Source organism: Microtus pennsylvanicus, chromosome 20, assembly GCF_037038515.1.
Source record: "Microtus pennsylvanicus isolate mMicPen1 chromosome 20, mMicPen1.hap1, whole genome shotgun sequence".
Lineage (NCBI taxonomy): Eukaryota > Metazoa > Chordata > Mammalia > Rodentia > Cricetidae > Microtus > Microtus pennsylvanicus.
The window spans coordinates 34,782,497-34,803,250 of record NC_134598.1 but is presented as its reverse complement, the minus strand read 5'-3'; the positions used below and the strand labels follow the sequence as shown (position 1 = coordinate 34,803,250).

Below are 20,754 nucleotides of genomic sequence, written 5' to 3'. Positions count from 1 at the left end.
AAAAGGAAAAGCCGTAAGACTTGAATAAAGTCTGTCCTCAATGAGCACCCATGAACAGGTGCTAATTTCTTGTTTTTTTTTTTTAAATTTATTTATTTTATGTACAATTTTCTGCTTGCATATATCCCTGTGGGCCAGAAGAGAGCACCAGATCTCATTACAGATGGTTATGAGCCACCATGTGGTTGCTGGGAACAGAACTCAGGACCTCTGGAAGAGCAGCCAGTGCTCTTATCCTCTGAGCTATCTCGCCAGCCCCCTAATTTCTTGTTTTGATGAATGTGCAATGGTCATATAACATTAGGGCCAGGTGGTGGTGGCGCACGCCTTTAATCCCAAAGAAACGCACAGAGGCTTATATTAATTATAAACTGTTTGACCTATTAACACAGACTTACTATTAACTAGCTCTTACAACTTAAATTAATCCATAATTTTTATCTATGTCTAGCCGCTTGGTTTGGTACCTTTCCTCAGTAAGGCCTTCTCGTCTTGCTTCCTCAGCGTCTGGCTTATGACAGCCTCTGCCTTTTCTCTTCCCAGTATTTTCCTAGTCTGATTGCCTTGCCTATACTTCCTGTCTGGCTAGTGGCCAGTCAGCGTTTTATTAAACCAATACGAGTGATAAATCTTTACAGTGTACAAGAGCATCATCCCACAACACTTTCTTGAGGCTGTTCTCCTATATATAGGCTCATTATGGTCATCTAGATGTGAAGTGACGCTTGATGTGGGTGCTTCATAACCATTTGTTGAGCCATTTGTCTACCAATCCAGATGTTTGACTTTCGAGCCTCTTCTTTGTATCCCAGGGCTATTTCTATTTCATATTCCACAATATTAACATGTTATCCTATCAACTAGACTCTAAAGTCTTTGAGAATAGGAACTGAATTTGTTAAATTTCTATCTCTGGTATCAATAATGGACACAGATTAATTGATTAATGTTTATTAAAACAATATATGAAAGCAAATGCTTGGTAATAGTTTGATCCTACTACCAAGACAATCTGGCTTTATCCATTTGTATATTATATTTAGTATCCAGTGTATTAGCATTCCATAAGAGGTACTATGGTTTTAAGCACAGAAAGCAGAGATGTTTGGCAACCACTGTCATTCCAGTTCAGGGATCCAGCACCTTCTTCCGGCTGCCAGAGGCACTGCATGCATGTGTTGCACAGGTATACATTCAAACAAAATGCCCATGCACATAAAATAGAATGGAAATAAATCTTCAGGGCTGGAGTAGAAGCCTCAGGGGCTGTTCTCCCGTAGGTCCTGGCTTCCATACCCAGTACCTACTTCTCCGCTCACAACTATCTCTAATTCCAGTTCCAAGAGATCTGATCCCTTGTTCTGCCCAGCACAGACGCCAGGCATGAGTGTGAGACATAGACACACACGCAGGGAAAACACACACACATACAAATGGGAACAAAAAACAAATTTGAAAGAAACAGAGAAGGTTTAGGAATGTCGACTTCTCAAAGAGACAGGAACATCCAAGTCCTTAGTGACCACTGTAAGGAAAACTCAATCGCCCAGGTCATTGTCACTTAGGGCTTTTAGGGTAGTAACATCCGATACTTCCTTAGTTTCATAATAATTTCTGGCAATTGGTTTTATTAAAGTTAGTAAAAAGTCTTTCTGAGAAATCTGGGGATTTCCACTTTGACAGTGAATACGAGAACTGTAGGTTTTAAGAGGTCAGTTCTTTTCCTGCATAGCCTCTAGATTAAGTCACAAATACAGGAAGCCATATGACTTGAGTTTCTCAATTTGGCTAACCTCAAATCTTTACTGACTTCAATAGTCATGCATAGGGTTTTTCTAATAGGTAAAAAATTCATGTTCAGTTGTTGTTATCTACGGAAATCCTATGGTATGCTGCTATCATTTATAAAGACAACACTGATTTATCCGCCTATTTGTGTCCCATAAGAGGTTCTGTGTCTATATCTATATCTCATAAGAGGTACAGACTCCACACAGCAAAGAAAGACCCCGGCTAGGCATCTTCTCTTGGTAGTCTATAAGCAGTGAACCACGCTGGACAAGAGCCCAGGGCCAGGGAGGTGGCTCAGGGGGGTAAAGTGCTCACCACCAACACTGAAAACCAAGTTCAATCCCAGAGACCACGTGGAAGAGAGAGCAAAATGATTTCCACAAATGTTCCATGTGTGCTCAGGTACAAATGCACGCACACGTGTGTGTGTGTGTGTGTGTGTGTGTGTGTGTGTGTGTGTGTGTGAGAGAGAGAGAGAGAGAGAGAGAGAGAGAGAGAGAGAGAGAGACGCTCTTAAAAAAAACTTGAAGAGGGCTGAGAAAACAATAAGAACATCACGCCGTAACTGCTTGCCTTCCATTTCCAAAATAAAATGCAATTTTGGAATGTGGGGGGTGCTGGAGACATGGTTCAGAGGGTAAGAGCACCTACTGCTCTTGAAAGGGGTCAGAGTTCGGTCCCTACCACCCACACTGGGAAGCTTATAGCTCAGGGTTGACACTGCCCACAGTGTTCGGGGCTCTTCCCCATCCATGAAACTGCCCTGCAGACGTGCTCACAAGCCGAGCCGATGTTTCAAAGCATTTTCAACGGAGGTCCCTCTTCCCAGGTGACTCTCGTCTCTGTCTAGTAGACAAAAAGCAATGGGCACACACGGGCAATCTGTAGCCTTTGGAGCGCTCGCTATAATGAAGCAGCAATGTAGGTTATTCTCTGAATTCTGTGAGCAGCTGAAGCAAATGAACTGAACCTGGGGAGATGGCGTTGCGCGAACCGTGAGAACTCCGGTTTGCACCCTGCCCGTACACTGAGAAACCTGAGGGTTTGACTGGCATCTAAATAGAGAGCCCAGTGTTGGGATCAGTCACTGAGTTGGTGTCAGAATTAAACTGGAGTGGACACCCGGATGTTGCAGAATTTACGCTGCAGGCGGTTTAGCACAGGTTTTGAGGTCACACGTTTTCTTTGTTTAGTACTGAGTGAGGGAAAACGGGATGTTTGCTTGTTTAGACAAGTTCTAATTGTATAGGCCAGAACTGCCTTCAGTGTTGTGCCAGAAACCAATTTTCTGTTCCAAATTTGTACCTCTGGTGTGTTAACGGTGATCGCCTGAGCCGCGGGTGTCATGTTAAATTTGGCCAGCAGAGGGCAATAAAGGCACATTGCAGGAACAGGGCCGTCGCTTCCTCGTGATTCTATCTGGTGTGTGGCTTTTGCTTCTTCCTTCAGCTGCGTGGTGAGTCGGTGTGCAAGCCCATGAGAACGGCAGTGGTGATCTGTCCCAACCACAGATGCCAGAAAACATCTTCTCGCGACCTTGCCATCATGGAACGGGTTTGCTGACCTCCCCTGCCAGCCTTCCCCTTGTCCCAGGTGCCCCAGGCCTGAAGCAGCACTCCATGAAGAATGGAGAAGCTGTATTCCATACCAGTCTCTGCGAGCTGCAATACAGGGAAATCTATAAATCTATAAATGCGTACAGGGAAATCTATACTTTGGGGTTTATAAGAACCAACGCAGGACCATGGACAAGTTCAACAGATCCGCCATACACGGGCTGCCTATGCGTGCTTCAGCATTTCTCATTTCATATATAGTAAATGAGCAAAGTTCAAATTATTAGCCCGCAAGTTTTCTCAAACAATATGATGGTGTCTAAGGGGGCAGGGTTGGGGCTCCTTATAGCACCTTCACTAAGTGCCCTGTGAAACTCATGGTTTCCTAGTTAAGTACAGAAAAGTATTTTATTGTTTGGTTCAGTCCATTTCTTTTTGGTGCTGGGAATGAACCCAGGTCCTCCTCCATGTGAGGCAATCACTCTGCTACTGAGTCATATCCTGGTCGTGTGTACACAAATATTCACGGGGTATAGTTCCCATGAGTGAGTTATAGTTCCCATGAGTTTTTATAGTTTCCATAAAAAGCAGCACCTGTGGTAGAGATTCTACAAAACCAAAATTGCAGGCCTTTGTGTTCATGGGCAGTCACGATCGTTGCAGACCAGAGCCAAATTATCTTGGGATGCTTTTGGTTCTTTTGAAAGCCTCTCTCTCTCTCTCTCTCTCTCCAACCCAATAACCTTGTGACTACACAACTTTTCAGTTGTATTTGAGGGAATGACCCAGGAGGGTCAGGTGCTTGCTTCAAAGCCTGACGACCTGGGTTCGATTCCCTGAAGCTATAGAGTAGAAGGACAGAAACAACTGACCCTCACCCCCCCACACACAGAGGAGTACACACACACACACACACACACACACACACACACACACAACTAAATATAGTTAAAAATAAAAATAAAATATTCATAACAAATCACCTATCCAAAGCTAAGGCATCAGATAGTATTTAAACCCGTTAGAATTTTCCCTGCTCTGCGGCAGCCAGTCTAACCTCAAAATGTATTTGGCAAATGCCTTGATTAGTGACTTTCGTTTTTAATAACTAACCAAACCTCGTGTAAGAACACGCAGAGTAGATTGCCATTTAGGGGCAAGCTGAATGTGTTCCCTAACCACGGCCACTCACATCTGTCTCAAGTCTGAACTTTAGATAGAAGCTGTGCTTTTTGACCCGGTGGAACTGTCAAGCAGGGTTCTTCAGGGGACAGTCCTGGTCGGTCACCTGACAAACTGAGTCGGTCCCACCGGGCTTGCCCGCCAGAGCTTCAAGACAGAGCCCGCCGCGCACGCGCAGACGGCAGGGCGCGCGCCTGCCCTTGCCCCCTCCGCCCACCAGGTGGCGCTGGCGATCCGCCGCCGCCGCAATCGCCGCCGCCTCTCGGAGGCCAACCCGGGCGGCGCTCGCCGCCTTGCGGGCCTCGGGTCCGCCTCCGCCGCGCCGAGGGCGTGGGCTCCGGGCTCCCGGAAGCGGCGGCCACGGCGTGGAGCCCAGCGGGCTGTCGGTCGCCGGAGCGACCATGCGCGGCGACCCGGGAGCTGCGAGCCAAGCGCGCCGGTGAATGGCGGCTCGCTGAGACGGCGGCGGCCAGGCGCGGGCTCCTGCCGGCGTAGGGTGGCGGGGCCGGGGTGATGCTGCTCAAGCTCCTGCAGAGACAGACCTATACCTGCCTCTCCCACAGGTATGGGCTCTACGTCTGCTTCGTGGGCGTCGTTGTCACCATCGTCTCGGCTTTCCAGTTCGGAGAGGTGAGTCGCGGAGCCCGAGCCCCGCAGCCGCGTGCGCAGCCCTTTTCCCCGGCCGAGCCCCGCGCGCTGCAGGCGTCCCCTCCGCTTCCTGCGTCCCCCATCCTCGCTGCAGCCTGGGGACCAGCATGCAGCCCACCCGCCCCGGACGCCGGCAGCATCTCCTCCCAGGCTCGGCTGCGGCAGCTGCACTGGGTCTCCGGGCTTCCCGTGCTCCGGGGTGCCAGTTCCCTTCCTTCCCCGGGCTGTCCCCAAGAGCCCTCCAGTCATTTGACTTCGGCTCGCAGGCCTTGCGCCGGTGATACTCCCTTCCAGGATATGCAGTTTGTATTTTTTTTTCTCTGTCGCGATCCTTCAAGCCTTGGTCCCCCTTCAGACCCAGTCCTCCGGTGCCACCCTATTAATCTTTCACCTTTGGCAAAACACCTTATCTTCCTAATCCGGTTTCTTGTGGATTTCAGACTTTAAGAGGCACGTGCAGTTTTGCTTGTGAATGTTGCAGCATGAAGGGAGATTTTTTTTTCTCAACTCCCCACCCCCTTTTCATTTTGTGCTGTATTGAACAGCTGTGTGTCAGCGGGTGGAGGCCTTAACTAGTAAGACCGCTCACGCTGTTGGGAGGCACCAAGTACTCATCTAGATCAGCTGAGGGTAGGGTCCTCCGTCAGGTGACTAAAATTGCCGACCTTGGGCTCCCTCCTGGGGCCTCTTGGGCTCCAGCACAGGCTCTTGCGTCACGGGGCATAATAATACTTTTTAGATCAGGGCGCTAGTCTGTCTTGGGCCGAGACCTGCGCTTAGTTTATGTGCAGTAAAGCAGTTTGGTTAGATTGTAAACTATTCAAAGGGCACAGGCAACCGGTTTGGGAGGTGGGAAGCACCAGGGTAAGAGGATTTTGTGCTCCTTTGGAGACATACCTTGGACGTCTTTGGACTGAAAATAGACCAATTCCTCTTTGCTTTAAATTTCACAGTAATTTCATTCTTGGCAGCCTGGTATGGTACTCTATCTTCGGTGTGCACAGGGTGACGAGCGTGTGAGAAATAAATGGGTGAGCACGTGGGTGTGATTCAACAAAACACTGCTTCTGGAAACAGGAAGAAAAGTTGTGTTTGCGAATGGCCTTGAAATGTGTCTCCCAATTTTACGTATTCGTTTATATTTTTGTAAGAGGTTTAAAGGGTTCTAAAATGATCAGAGTGGTTTTGTTAAACGCCGCGGTACGCATGCGTGCCGTCCGCACCCACACTGGACTGTAAGGTCTGTAGAGGAGGTGGTATCTGTTTAATTGCGGTGACTCTAGCGGAAGCCCAGTGCCAGGCACCGCCACTGTCTGCAGACTAAGCATGTGTTTAGTGACTGGCTGAATTATATGAAATGTGGCTAGGTGTGTTTTTAGTGGTTACAGGGCCAACGGGAAAAGAATAGTCTTACAGGTGGGAATGCGAACATCCCAGGCTTGTAAGTGTGGGGTGTTTTCTTAATATTGCACTCCCTCCTACTCTGTCTTTGTTTCATCGTTAGTGTCTTACTGCTTTGGGGCGACTTTGTTTTTAAAATAGTCTTGACTAAATTGCTCCGGCTAGCCAGAAGTTTGCAGTTTTCTTGACTTAGCCCTCCCGAATGCTGAGGTCACTGGGTTATGTTTTTAACCTGGTTAATTTTGAGTGAAGGGTTTATTAACCACAGTGTAAAATACATCTGTTACAACCTTGAAGTCCCCATAAATTTTCGTTTTATTTTGAGATGTCTCACCGTGTAGCCCGTGGCTGGCCTGGAGCTCCCTATGTAGACCAGGCTGGCCTTGCACTCACAGAGATCCACCGGTTTTAAAGGTGTATGCCACAATGCCTGGCTTGTGGGCACAGACCTTAAAGTGTAGGTTAAGCAAGAGAAATGAGGTGTGTCAGAAGGTCACACAACAGACAGTGACTGCTGGTCCGTGCTGTGCTGGAGGGCTGGGTAGATGGCATCTGGATTTGGCTGATGGTTCCAGCTTTAATCATGATAATAACGAACGTAGTCTTTACTAGGCGCCCTCTTGACTGCTTTGCATACTAATTTAGTCTCCACAGTATCACCTGATATGGACAGTATTATTTTACCCACCTTACAGGTTACACAGTTGAGGTATTTGCAGAAGTTAACACAGCTAATTCATGGCAGACTTGTGTCAAACTTAGTCGGTTGGTGCTGGGCGGTGGTGGCGCACGCCTTTAATCCCAGCAGGCAGATCTCTGTGAGTTCAAGGCCAGTCTGGTCTACGAGAGCTACAGAGAAAGCCTGAAGTTTTCATTCGTTTATGTTATGTGTGTACATGTGGGGCACACGCGTGTCACCTGTACACGTGTGCATGCGGTTCTCTCTCCACTTCGTGGTTCCCAGGGATCAAACTCAGGGTGTCAGGTTTGGCAGCCAGTGCCCTTATCCATCCCCTAAGACATCTCATTAAGGTCGCCTCCTTTCCTCCCGCTGCTGGGAACTGAGCCTGTGACCTGCTGCATCGGAGGCAAGCGAACTTCACCCCCAGTCTCGATAGCTTCTTGGTTTCTCAAGCAGCCCACACTTATCTGATCTGGGAAAAGAAATCTAACCTCTCTGTTTCCTCCTTCAAAATACAGATGAGAGAATATCTTATCAGGGTCGCCAGTGGGAATTAAATATGTGAAGCCCATCATTCTGTTGATAGCACATGACATTACTGATTAGCTAATGTCACTCAATGTTATCCATTATTTTGCCTTAGTCTCTGAAATATTATTTTGAAACAGTACTTTGATTATATATGTAGCAACCACTTGTTAACTAGTTATAACGTATATAAGGGTTAAAAACATCGTTAAATTACGAGTTCATTATTCCCCCTCTGGTGTTAGAGGCAATGTGGGTATTTTTTAAAAAAAATTGTGTGTGTGTGAGTGTGTAAAGATCCCCTGGAGCTGGAGTTCCAGGTGGTGTGAGCAGCTCAGTGTAAGTGCTGGGGTCCAAACTCCAGTCTACTAGAGGAGCCCCACACTCTTGAACTGCTGAGACGGCTCTCCAGCCTCTGCCCCTCCCTGTGTGTTTGAGACGAGATCACATTGTTAGCCTCCAACTACCTGAGCTCCCCCCCCCACAGGGTTTCTCTGTGGCTCTTGAGCCTGTCCTGGAACTAGTTCTTGTAGACCAGGCTGGCCTCCAACTCAGAGATCCACCTGCCTCTGCCTCCCTACTGCTGGGATTAAAGGCGTGTGCCACCATCGCCCAGATGACCTTGAACTTCTTTCTGTCCCGTGGCTTCAACCACCCTAGTGCTGGGATTATAGCTGTGCAACAACATACCCAGTGTATCTAAACCAGGGCTTTATGCCTGTTGGGCAAACACTGTAATGAGTAAGCTGTCTCCCCAACCCTGGGTTGTTATATTTTAATAAGCTCTTTGAACACTGGTTCAGATTTTAAGGAAAAATATAGTCAAAGGAGGGATCTACTAAGTAACTTGTTTTCCCCCATAAGTCTAGCCAAGTACTTCCGGAAAACCCTTGGGAATTCTGATAAAATAGAAACACAACTGGATCCAAAGGTGGCAGTCCAGAGGGTGGGCCCTCCTAGCAGAGGTCCTGGTCTGAATGAAATGACGGGACGTCGCCTCGGTCTGCTGAAGAGGTTTTTATTGTCGCTGTGAAGGAGAGTGCATCCAGAGAGGCCTCTGGAAGAGTCCAGAGCTGGGAGAGAACGTGGTAGACTAAACAAGGCCGGTAGAGTGAACCTGCCCTGAGGGGAGCGAGCGAGAGAGAGAGAGAGAGAGAGAGAGAGAGAGAGAGAGAGAGAGAGAGAGAGAGAGAGAAGAGCTCAGGGGAGCCAGGATGCCAGCAAGGATTCTGTAAGAGGTACTTGTGCTGAGAGAACCTTGTTTGCTAATAAGCCCTGCATTTAGCCTTCAGCTGAGGGGAGTGGGGGAAGAGCTTGTTTAAGTCACGTGGGTCTGAGCTGAGTTCCTTCTAAGTCAGAGCACTAGATTGTCCTTAATAATCCTTTAAGGAATCTAGATCAGCTGTGCCCTCGGTTCAGAAATGTTTTCGTGTGCTCTGTATGATACCACACGACTGTGATATTAGCGTCCAGGAGACAGGCAGGAGGGCTGAGCGTTAGAGGTTAGCCTGGGCTACATACATGGCGAGACTTTGACTCAAAGGAAAGGGGAGACTTCTGGCTTTAGCGTTGGTGTTTGTTCTTATTACAGTTGCTGTTATGGGTCTTAAGCCGTGCTCTTGAGGTGAGGTTGTATTCCAGGCCCATCCTTTATAGACAAAGTACACACCCCTTCCTGAACCTTCCACAACTACCCTTATCTTGCCGTCAAATACCCACACTCTCTACAGTGAAGAGCATGAATATTTATACTCCACAAGGAAAATTCTGCCTATAAATAGCCTCTCGCCAGTTAGTTAGGTCAGGTTCTTACCACCAAATGAGTTCAAGAGAGGTCAGTATGCCACCAAGCAAGGGACTAAAGAAAAACGGTTGTTTGTAGATTACCAGAACGTAGGTGTTTGTAGATCACTGGGATGTGGGTGTTTGTGTGTGAGCCTTGTCTTACTTGGGACTATATCACTTTCTTGGAACAAAACAAAATTAACTCACATAAGAAAGTCAGTCGTCTGAGTTGAAGTCTGTCTGCTCCTACCGACAAGAGTGCCCTGCTCACCTCCCTGTTTAGGGTCATGTTTTTGAATTAATAAAAAGTACTCCTTTTCCATGGCAAAGAGGATTGAAAACTGGTTTCAGCTCAAGTTGCCTCTGTGACTGGTTTCTTAACTGGTCCAGTTTCAGGAAAGGTGTGTGTGTGGCCATGTTTGTTCATGAGGTGTCCTGATTAAACTGTGGGTTTCTAGTGTGTTCTTGGTCAGAGGCAAAATAAGTAGATAGATAGATAGATAGATAGATAGATAGATAGATAGATAGACAGACAGACAAATATGATAAAAGGTGACCTGAAAGAGACCCATCCGAGGGTCCCTGGCCTGCACAAACTAATTCTCAGCCATGCTCAAAATGAGTTACTCGCAGCTGATCCTGTGGGTGGGGGTCCCTCTCACTGCTTTATTATTTATTTTTAGCATCATGAGTTTTATTAAAAAGTAATTATTTTGCTAGGAATGGTGGTGTGTACCTTTAATACCAGCACTTGACAGACAGAGGCAGGTGGATCTTTTGAATTTGAGGCCAGCCTGACCTATATTATAAGTTGCCTACTAGCCAGGGCTATGGAGTGAGAGCCTGTCTTACAAAACAGAAGCAGCTAAAACGACAAAATGGTTTCAAAACTACTGGCCAACATGTTGAAGGTCCCTCCCTCCCTTCCATTTTAATGTTCAAAAATATACTTTTATTGGGAGGTTCACACAAGAAACCTGAACTGGTTGGCAGTGTGGCTCAAGGGGTAGTCCCTGAGCCTGATCCCTTGAATTCATGTAAGAGCTGAAGGAGAGAAGTAACTCCTGCGTTACACACACACACACACACACACACACACACACACACCCCACTAAAAATAAAAAAGAAACCAGGCGATGATGGCGCATGTCTTTAATCCAAGCACTTGTCCCAGCACCTGGGGAGGCAGAGGCAGGTAATGGAATTTGTGCAATGGAGAACTTTCTTTAAAAAGTCTTTCTTTGGGGGACACTGCTTTCAGAGCCTAGTTGATTGGTAAAGCAGAGACTATGTCTCAGTCACGGCTCAACTCTTGGTAAGTGGAAAAATGTTTATTAACCAGAAGGTGCCAGGTAAATTCTGAGGCACAGATGGTTGGATGGTTGGATGGACGGATGTACGGACGGACGGACGGACGGATGGATGGATGGATGAGAGGTTGGATGAATGGATGGATGGACGGGTGGATGGATGGGTGGAGGGTGATTTTTTACCTTGCATCCTTTTAACCTCATTTTCAGTGAGGGTAAGTTACTTACTCTGATCAATGTGTGGTTACTCTATATTTTCAAACATGATTCATATGTGTAACTTGTCCGTTTCATGTTCTGAAACTCGTTTTTGTTCTCGGAAGTCTTTCTAGAAACCTGAGGCCTGCTAATAGGCTGTGGATAGTAGGGACCGCTCAGGCTGGGGAGAGGAGGCCCCACTGCACACATAAGAACCACGTCATAGTGTGAGAGAGGAGGGAATTCAGCGTGTTAATCTACACATAACGGCTTAGTTTAAAGAAGAAAAGTCACTGTTGAGACATTTCAGAGACCTTTGCATGACGCACAAGCTTTCGGGTGGCCTCATATAGGAGCAGGCCTGTGGGCAGAGAGAGGGAGAGAATGCTTTGGACAGTAAGACCCTTTGGAGTAGCTGAGCCAAGGCCGGCTAATGTTGAAAGTGTCATCCCTTTGCATTTTGAATCCCTGGTCACTGGCAATGGGTACTGATTGTCATCTGGAGTCCTGGGTTGCAAGGGACAGATCCCATCTCAGACCAGTTTTTTTTTTTTTTTAAATGAACTTGCTAGCTGGTGTAATTGGGCAAGCTTGAATGATGTCATAAATTCTCCCTGTCCTGTCTTCAGCTCCGTCAGGCAGCCTGCCCTAAACAGGTGTGGCCTCCAACTTCTCTGCTGCGCCCCCCTCCCTGCCCCCGCTAGTGGCTGTAGAGCCTTTGTGGGGGGGGCACCCTCTGAGCTGCCTGCCTTGCCCTGGGGCCGAGTGCCCTTATTATACCCACGTCAGCCACCCTAGTGTCTGCAGAGCCTCGGGGCGGGGCAGGCCTGGGAGTCACAGCTGAGTCATGTGATCTGAGCCTGCTACTCCAGAGAACAGTTACCACACTGTTATCAGAGGTCGGCCAGAGCTACAGATGTCAAAGATACCAGCTTCAGTTCAAACCCATTTCCTTTCCTCGGTCTTCGCCCGTGATAACTGTTTGCCCTATATCGTGTAGATGCAATCACGTGCTGTCTCTGTGGAAAGTATCTGTGAAGTTTGTAGGGTTTTTGTTTGTTTGTTTGTTTATTGTTTTTTTCGAGAGGGTTTCTCTGTAACTTTGGAGACTGTCCTGGAACTGGCATTAAGGTGACCAATCTCAGGGAGTAGCAGGTTCCAGAGCCTAAGTGGAGGCTTTGTGGTTCCCCTAGCTAAACCTGCAACAGACAGCAAGACCAAAATGGAGGAGAGAGGTGGGTTTGTGGGACCCTCTCCTCTTTGCTAACCCAGTGAGGGAGCATGCAGAGAGCAGGAGGTCCTTCTCGTGTACGTGTGAAGACCTCAGGATTGGCAAGTGTCAGATACCTAAAGGGCATCCTTCCAAGGCCACGCCGACAACCACACTTAGAGCAGACACTTGGTCATCCCTGTTGAGACCAAACCCAGGCCACTTTCCTTTAGATGGGCTGCTGACTCCTCCCATAGGCTCTGGAGGTCTTAGCCTCTGACTCTCAGGGTGTGTATGTGGAATGCAGATGGGGGTCTGGGCCCAATAGCAGGTGATTCTCTGGTTCTGTCTTGTGTGTGACCCACATCTGCTACACAGCACACCCACCTTTGCTCCAGCTGGGGAGTGTGAGTTGATTCTCAAGTATGGACTCCCGCCTCCCCCTGAGAACAGAGAGCTGACAGCCCTTCACACGTCTCAGATGCACGGCAGGGGTGGCTTTGAACAGTGTTGTGTTGAACAGAGCTGTGTTGGTGACTGACCCCTGAGTCTTTTCCCTGGGTTGGGGAGGTTGGGAACGATTTCTGTCCTAGACCTTGGATAAGGTGGAGCAACAGATACAGAAGGCCAGCCGCTACCTCTGGGCTCTCGGCCTCTGTGCCCTTATGGGGATGAATTTCCCTCCACTCTCTAGGGAATTTGGTCTTTTGGTCCATGACTTACTTGGCTCTGGAATGTGGTTTCTTGGATTTGGTCCTTCAGAAGAAATGCGTATTTTTATGCCCTCAGCAGCTTCTCAGGGCAGCTAGCTTGCTCAGGTGATAAAACTTAACTTCTCATTTTGTACTTAGCAACCTGAGGTCAGAGATGGCATCTCTGAAACCTTAAAACTCCGCTGTCCCCACAGGATGCCTGGCTCATTCATTCTGTTAGGAAATGCTTAACCAGGCCCCTGGGGGCACAGCAGTCGAGGAGAAGACACGGTTCCTGCTGAGAAGGAGCTGGTACAGTGGGGCACTCAATGCTACTTCATCACCACGGCGGGCATTCTGCAAAGATGTAGAGGGCGTGGTGGGAGACACCAGCAGCGAGAATAGATTCGTCCGTGGCCTAGGTCAGGGTGGCTTTCTTGATGCTGTGTGAGCCCAACGGAGGACCAGAAGCACTCAAGCAGAGGACAGAGGAGGCCAGGGCTGTTTCAGCTGGTGGTGATCTTTCCTTCAGGGGATGTTTCACAACATCCGCAGACATTTTAGGTCGTCCTAGCTGGGCATGGAATGAAGTAGTGCTGTTGACTTTAATGTGTAGAGGCCAAGGAATTCTGTTCATATATAGGACAATCCCCACAGCAATTCCCATGCCAATGGCACTGATGTTGAGAAACTACCACTTCCCAAAGAAGCAGAGTAAAGGCCTTGACATCGGAAGGATAATCGAAAGGGCAAATAAAGGGGCCAGTGAGTAAAGGTGCCAGTCACCAAGTCTGGTGACCTGAGTTTGAGTCCCAGGACCCGTGTGGTAGACATAGAGAACAGATTCCTGGTCCCTACAAGTTGTCCTCTATCATCGACGTACTTGCTGGAGAATTTCTGTGCCCCTGCCGTACACAGAATGCACCAAGGCCCTTGTGGCGGGAGATAGAAAGGAAGACAGAGCTGATAGAGAGGTGACTGGTGTTGTGGTGACCTTTCCCCTGCACCTGGTATCCTTAAAGGTCGTTGTGTACCGGCTTTTAGTAATTGAGGCCCAGGGATACCGCTAAATGATGATATCCTTCTCCTCCTGACAGAAAAACTGGTAGGCCGGTACAGGAACGGAGAAACCCTGCATTATGCGCGGCGGTGGGCAGAGTAGTCTGCGGGAGTCTTGGACTAGGCTGGAGGAGGGCGTAGAGAAGTGGGTAGAACCGGAATGCTTAGGGGCCCAGCCGTCTGTCGTCTGTTTGCCGCCCAGCCCCTCCACCAACATCTTGATCCACAAGTGTAAGTAAAATCATCGGCTGGTGTCCCCGCCCCTAGTGGCAGATGTTCCGCGAGCCCCTGCTGAAGGACCGCTGTGAGCGTCTAAGCTTATTCTCGTTCACTGATTGTGCTGGCTGGTTTTGTGTCAGCTTGACACACGCTAGAGTCGTCAGAGAGTAGAGAACCTCAACTGAGAAAATGCCTCCAGGGGATCTGGCCATGAGGCGTTTTCTTAATTAGTGATTGATGCAGAGGGCTCACCCATTTGTGGGTGGTGCCTCTATCCCTGGGCTGCTGGTCCTGGGTTCATAAGAAGGCAGGCTGAGCAAGCCAGCAAGCAGCTCCCCTCCATGGCCTCTGCATCAGCTCCTGCCTCCAGGTTCCTGCCCTGCTTGAGTTCCTGTCCTGACTCCTTCTTGCTTTGGTTATGGTGTTCTGCCAGGGTAATAAAAACCCTAACCAAGACACTGACTGTGACTGAGCCTAGTGAGGACAGGTGGGTTAAATGAGGCGTCAGATGTCCACGAGGCACCTTGCAAAGTGCCCATGGCAAGCATCCAATAAACACTAATTAAATGCCGTATGTCCGCTTTGGGGAGCTCTTCTGGCTGTGATGCCCACGTAGGCAGAAGTGAGAGGCCAGCTCTCTCAGATGACGCTTGTCATTGTCATTGTTCCCCAGAGAGCAGAAAAGCTCTGAGGATAGCCTGCTGTGCTATGTTATGTTAATGGGCCAGCTGAGGGGCAAGTACTTTATTAACGTGCCTTGCCCTTTTATAATCACCGTGTAGAGGTCTTCCGTTGTTCCCTCTAGAATGTAGCAAACCAGTGTTTGTAATAGATGATGCATCTTCCCGGGATCCTTTCTTCATTTCTCTGTCTCGGGACAGTTTGTTCCAGTCTTGTGGTGCAGATGGCGGCGTCTGTAGCGGGTGATCTGTCATCTCGTGGGTGATTCATGCATGCAGCACATTCGACGGGAAGAAAGGATCTTAGAGACGTCCTACAGACTAAGTCTCATCAGGACGGAGGGAGCCGCATTCTGTGATCAAGCAGAAAGCTCTATGATTTAAAATCAAACAGAAAAAAGGAAAGGAAGCAGGCTGAGGGAGCCATGGAAGCAGGCCAGTAAGCAGCACTCCTCCATGGCCTCTGCATCAGCCCCTGCCTCCAGGTTCCTGCCCTGCTCCAGTTCCTGTCCTGACTTCCTCTGATGAAGAACTGTACCCCTCATTTTTCATTAATTTTAAAGTACATCTTTATTGTGTGTGTTGGGTGTACACGCATGTGTGCCATGCCGTGTGTATGGAGGACAGAGGACAACCTGCGGGAGTCAGTTGTCTACCTCATCCGAGAATTTTAGTCACAGTAGGGACAATAAGAACGCACACTTCTTGTGTAATCGTGGCCATTTCCAGCTATCTCAGGGAAATAGGTCTGGGTAACTGGATGCCTGGTGTGTTAGGTAAACATCAGCCTCAGAAGTGGTGAATGGCTGTGTTCATTAGCATATTTTACAAGCCAGCTGCAGATAAATCTGAGGGAGCAGCCTGGGCAACACCAGCATCAGGTGACACCAGCTCAGTCCTATGGCCAACGAGGGAGCGGTGCCTGTGGCCTCATAGCTGTCATCACGTCACAGGGACTCAGTGAGATGCAGATTGGCTTTGGCTGCCATCTTGTAAAAGTTGCCGGGTGACTATGAAAGCCGTGATCATTCAAAAAGACCCTAGAAGTGGAAAACGCGGGCGCAGGGAGATGGCTCGGCCAGCGCAGTACTCACTCCGCAAGCCCGAGAACCTGAGCTCTTGCCATTCTGCACCTGCGTTAAAGATGAGTGCAGAAGTGTGGTTCTCCAGTCCCAGGGCTGGAGAGAGACGGAGACAGGTGGACCCCGGAGCTCGGCGGCTGTCCAGTCCAGCAGAGCCGGCGGGCTCCAGGCCTGATGAGAGACTCTGCCTCAAAAACTTAGGACAGAGAGAGCTGAGGTCCTATCCCGTGTTGATCATTGACCTCCACATGTGTTTACACGGATGTGTACACACGCCACACACAGGCACACACGCAGAAACGTTTCTACCTGAGCCGGGCGGTGGTGGCGCAAGCCTTTAATCCCAGCACTCGGGAGGCAGAGGCAGGTGGATCTCTGTGAGTTTGAGACCAGCCTGGTCTACAGAGCTAGTTCCAGGACAGGCTCCAAAACCACAGAGAAACCCTGACTCGAAAAACAAAACAAAACAAAAAAAAAGAAACGTTTCTACCTGTTAAAACAAGCCCCCTTCTAATGGCATTTATACTTCTAAAAACTAGTAACATTGTATGGTATGTCAGAGATTATTTTTATAAACAATAACGTAGTTCATCTAATCTCAGACTTTACCAATCAATCTCCCTGATGGCAGAGAAAAGCATCCTGAGGAAACTGGTCTAGGCCAGTGGTTCTCAACCTTCCTAACGCTGTGACCCTTAACATAGTTCCTCAATGGCGGTGACCCCAACCCTAAGGTTATTCCATTGCTACTTCATAACGGTAACGTTGCTACTGTTATGAACTGTGATGTAAATATGACCCCCAAAGGGGTCACAGTCCACAGATTGAGAACTGCTGGTTTAGGGGCAGTATCTGAAGGAAAAGCTTCAAGTGGCAAATCTAGCATTTTATCTAGAGTGACATTAATTTTCATATAATTTTTTTAGGACAACTTCAACTGGTCTGTTTGTTTTTAGTTTTTATTTAAGTTTCTTTTATATGCACTGGTGTTTTGTGTGCGGGTGTTGAATCCCTTGAAACTGTAGTTATAGGCAGCTGCCATGTGGAGTGCTGGGGATGGAACCCTGGTAATCTGGAAGAGCAGCCAGTTCCTTTAACAGTTGAGTCGTGTCTCCAGCCCCTCCGTATCAGGTTTTAATTTGCGTTAGTGCCGTATAATATTCTAAGTATCTCGCCATTACAATCATGAAGGCTTCAGAAGCTGTGCCCCGTTTAGTAAGCTGTCTAACACGCCTGGCTAGCACAGGAGAAAAGGTAAAGTAAGGAACAAGGCTGGGACTGTAGCGGGGACTCAACATTTAAGAATACTGGCTCGGGGCTGGAGAGATGGCTCAGCGGTTAAGAGCATTGCCTGCTCTTCCAAAGGTCCTGAGTTCAATTCCCAGCAACCACGTGGTGGCTCACAACCATCTGTAAAGAGGTCTGGCGCCCTCCTCTGGCATGTGGGCATACATGGAGGCAGAATGTTGTATACATAATAAATAAATATTAAAAAAAAAGAATACTGGCTCTTCTTCCAGGGGACCTAGATTCGGTTCCCAGCACCCATGTAACAGCTTACAACTGTCTGTGACTCCGGGCACAAGGGATCTGATGCCCTTTCCTGGCCTCCACAGGCACTACCTGCATGTGGTGTACAGACATACATGCAGGCAAAAAGAAATAATATTTTTTAAAGATAAAGACAAAGCTAACAGTCAGTCAGGGAGTACTGCAGACAGTGGCGGTAATTTCCAAGTCAGCAGTCAAGACACACATTCCTTAGGGCAGAGAAGGGAGCGAGCGGCTGGATTGAACTGGGGTGGGGTGGGGGTAAGGGATTGTTTTACTAATACGTCAGAGCGCCCTGAAATTGACGAGGTTGGGTATTCTGGTGTGAGCCAACACAGGGAAGGAAGATAAAGCTTATCACCTGGGCTTGACCCTTGGCGAGGCTGTGTGCCCTCCCTCCCACCTGCTGCGTCTTCTGGGCAGCCCACTAGCCACGAGCTGGGTCCTAATGTCTTCCTCAGGGAGGGGGTGAATGACCACAGACGCTGGGAGTCGGGTAGAAGGCTTACAGCAGACTCATGTATTTAACAACAGGGAAAACACTTAATACCCTCCCAGCACCCAGGTGGTCTGATCCCTTGATAGCTGACACCTCAAGCTCCTCTCTCATTGGCTAGGCATGATCAGGACCTCCGACAGCACCTCTTGCTAGGCGCTCTGGAAATACCGCTTGGTAGCTAGCTCCTTCTGGTTAGGCACAGAGGGGACTTTGGCAGCTCCAGGCAGACTCCAGGTTGGCTCCTTTTGGTCTGGTGGACCCTAACTTCCCACAAGAGATAATTGTCCTAGCTTAATTTTCTTGATGATTTGTTTTTCAAAGACAACTAGCGGTCGTCCCGTGGCAGACGGCACAGAGATAGCGATGGGGAATTTCTGTGTTGGCGCTCAGTAAGCTGATACTCATGTAGTCGATACTCTTAAAAATTAGCACACCCGTGCTTCACAGTGCAGACGGCATTTTATAACTCCAGGTTCGGCTCTGTGTGATAGAAGGATGGAGGGCAGCTTTGTGCATGTTTAACTTCACTTACCAGTGATAGCAGGACCCTGATCTCACCAAACCTTCATCATTGTACCTCTTCCTCCTGTCACCAAATGGCCACCGACCCTTTGTGCGCTGCAGGAGAAGTCCTGGAAGTCCTAACAGCCCCCCCCACATTCTCTTCCTCTCCCTCACTCCTCCGTCAATCTGCTATTAGAACCTGAACCTGCCGACGTGCCCTGCGCTTTCTGACTGCGCTTGGGAAAGGCTCTGCTTGTTAACACTGCAGACCTCGCTTCCTCGGGGAAGCCGTTCTCAGTGGTTTTTCCTAGAAGGGGTTGGCATCCCTTCCTCCGTGCAGCCGGCATTGCAGTCAACTTCCGTTCGAAAATCGATTGTAGAGAGATGTTGGCCAGAGGGCACAGAGTTTGGCAAGGAGGAGTAAATTCGGAGACCTATGAATGGTACAGCTTAGTGGCTGTGATTAATAGTACATTTGATACACGTACATTATCATGTACATATACATGTGCAAATAATACATTTAATGCTTAAAAATTGCTGAGGGCCGGCGAGACGGCTCAGCAGCTAGAGGCACCGGAGTTTGCTTCAGGGACCCGCGTGGCAGGAGAGGACTGACTGTCCTCCCATCTCCACATTCTTGATACGCGCAAAATTTTAAACCATAATAAGTTGTTCAGTGAGTTCATCCTGAATGTTCTCATCACAGAAATATGTCAGATGATAGCTCTATCAGTTTTATTTAATCACAATATATGCATATACTAAAACCGTAGCGTATATCATAAGTATGTATGATTTTCATTTGCCTGTTACACATTAATGAAGCCATGGAAAACAACCAGCCAACATAGTTCCTTGAAGTTGGGGCTCTTAGCTTAGTCCTTGCAAACCTGCAGCTATGTGCAGATGTTTGTAAATAAATCCATTAAGTGAAGACGTTGGTATGTGGTACTCGTGCGGGGTCTGAGGGAGGAAGGCGGCAAAGACCAGATCTTGGAGTATCCGAGGACCGTGGAAATAAATGACCGTGTGTTGTCGAGCACACGGCCTCCCTGTGCCAGCTGTGGTGGCTTAGCTAAGCCAAGGAAAGCACAAGCGTTAGGTGCATTTTCAAAGATGTCTCTGAAGAAAAAAACCTGCTTTTTGCTGGCTGGAATGAATCCAAAGACCGGGAAGCCTACAGCCTTGAATCACACTGTGGCAGAGAAGGACCATGAAGCTAGAAGGTGTGGGGCAGGAAGGAGACCGTTGCAGAATGAAGGACAGAATAAAAGACACATTTACAAACTGGACAGATGACAAGCCACCCAATGACAGAGGGAGAATGAGGGCTTCTAGAAAGCGGGGGTGGTCAGCTATCAAGAATTAAGGTGAACACTCAATGATTGTCATCAGACCTGATAGGCCACTGAAACGGGGGGGGGGGGAGGGCAGAAGTGGTATTGGGGAGGGCCGAGGGTTCTAGACAAAATAGAAGTGACTTTAAAAGATGATGTGAGTGGTCAGCTAGAAGGGCTGTAAAGGGAAGGCTTTCAGAGATGTGTTTGTGCATCAGTGGGCAAAATCCTACTGAGAGGAGAAGAGAAAGGCGGGAAGGCCTTGAGATGAGAGTCGGTGAGGCCTAGAGCAAATCCAGAGGTAAGGTGTGCCAGGAAGAGGGGCGGAGTTGTTCAGTGTTGAAGCAACAGGAAAAGTGGTCTATGAGTGTTTGTACAGCATCTGTCTCCAGATAGCAAGGCTGTCAGTGGACACCTCAGGTAGTGAGGTCCTCTTCCAGATCACATCCCCTTCCTCTCTTGTTGTTGGTTTTCTCGCACACTCTGAGAGGGCTCCCTCCCAAGACTGGAGGTGGGGCATAGGTGCCTTGCGGCCCCCCAGTGAGTGCATCTGTTAACCCATGCCTGGCAGGCAAGTCATCATCAAGACCCAGCTCCTATTTTCTCCTGGTATCTACCCAGCTCTGCTCGAAAAGGTCAGCTGCACAGCTGCCCTCAAAGAACCTGCCCCAAAGACACTCTTCTGACTAGCTGCCGTTACCCCTCTCTCATCCCCCTCGAGACCCCGTTCAGACATCACTTCCTTTCAAATTTTGTATTCCCAGACCCCACCCCAAGGCCGGTGAGCTCCTAAGTCTTCTCTGATGGCTTAGCCATAACTGTGGCTTGTTTACCGGC

General features: G+C 48.5%; 1 protein-coding gene across 1 annotated transcript in view; it reads left to right on the top strand.

Annotated features, from left to right (window-relative positions):
- Nucleotides 1–4,905: 4,905 nt before the first annotated feature.
- Gnptab (N-acetylglucosamine-1-phosphate transferase subunits alpha and beta) overlaps nucleotides 4,906–20,754 on the top strand; it is a 60,710-nt gene continuing 44,861 nt past the window's right edge. Inside the window, exon 1 of the mRNA XM_075954031.1 lies at nucleotides 4,906–5,159. Coding sequence (XP_075810146.1) covers nucleotides 5,043–5,159 — 117 coding nt within the window. The 5' untranslated portion in view covers nucleotides 4,906–5,042. The remainder of the gene's footprint in view (nucleotides 5,160–20,754) is intronic.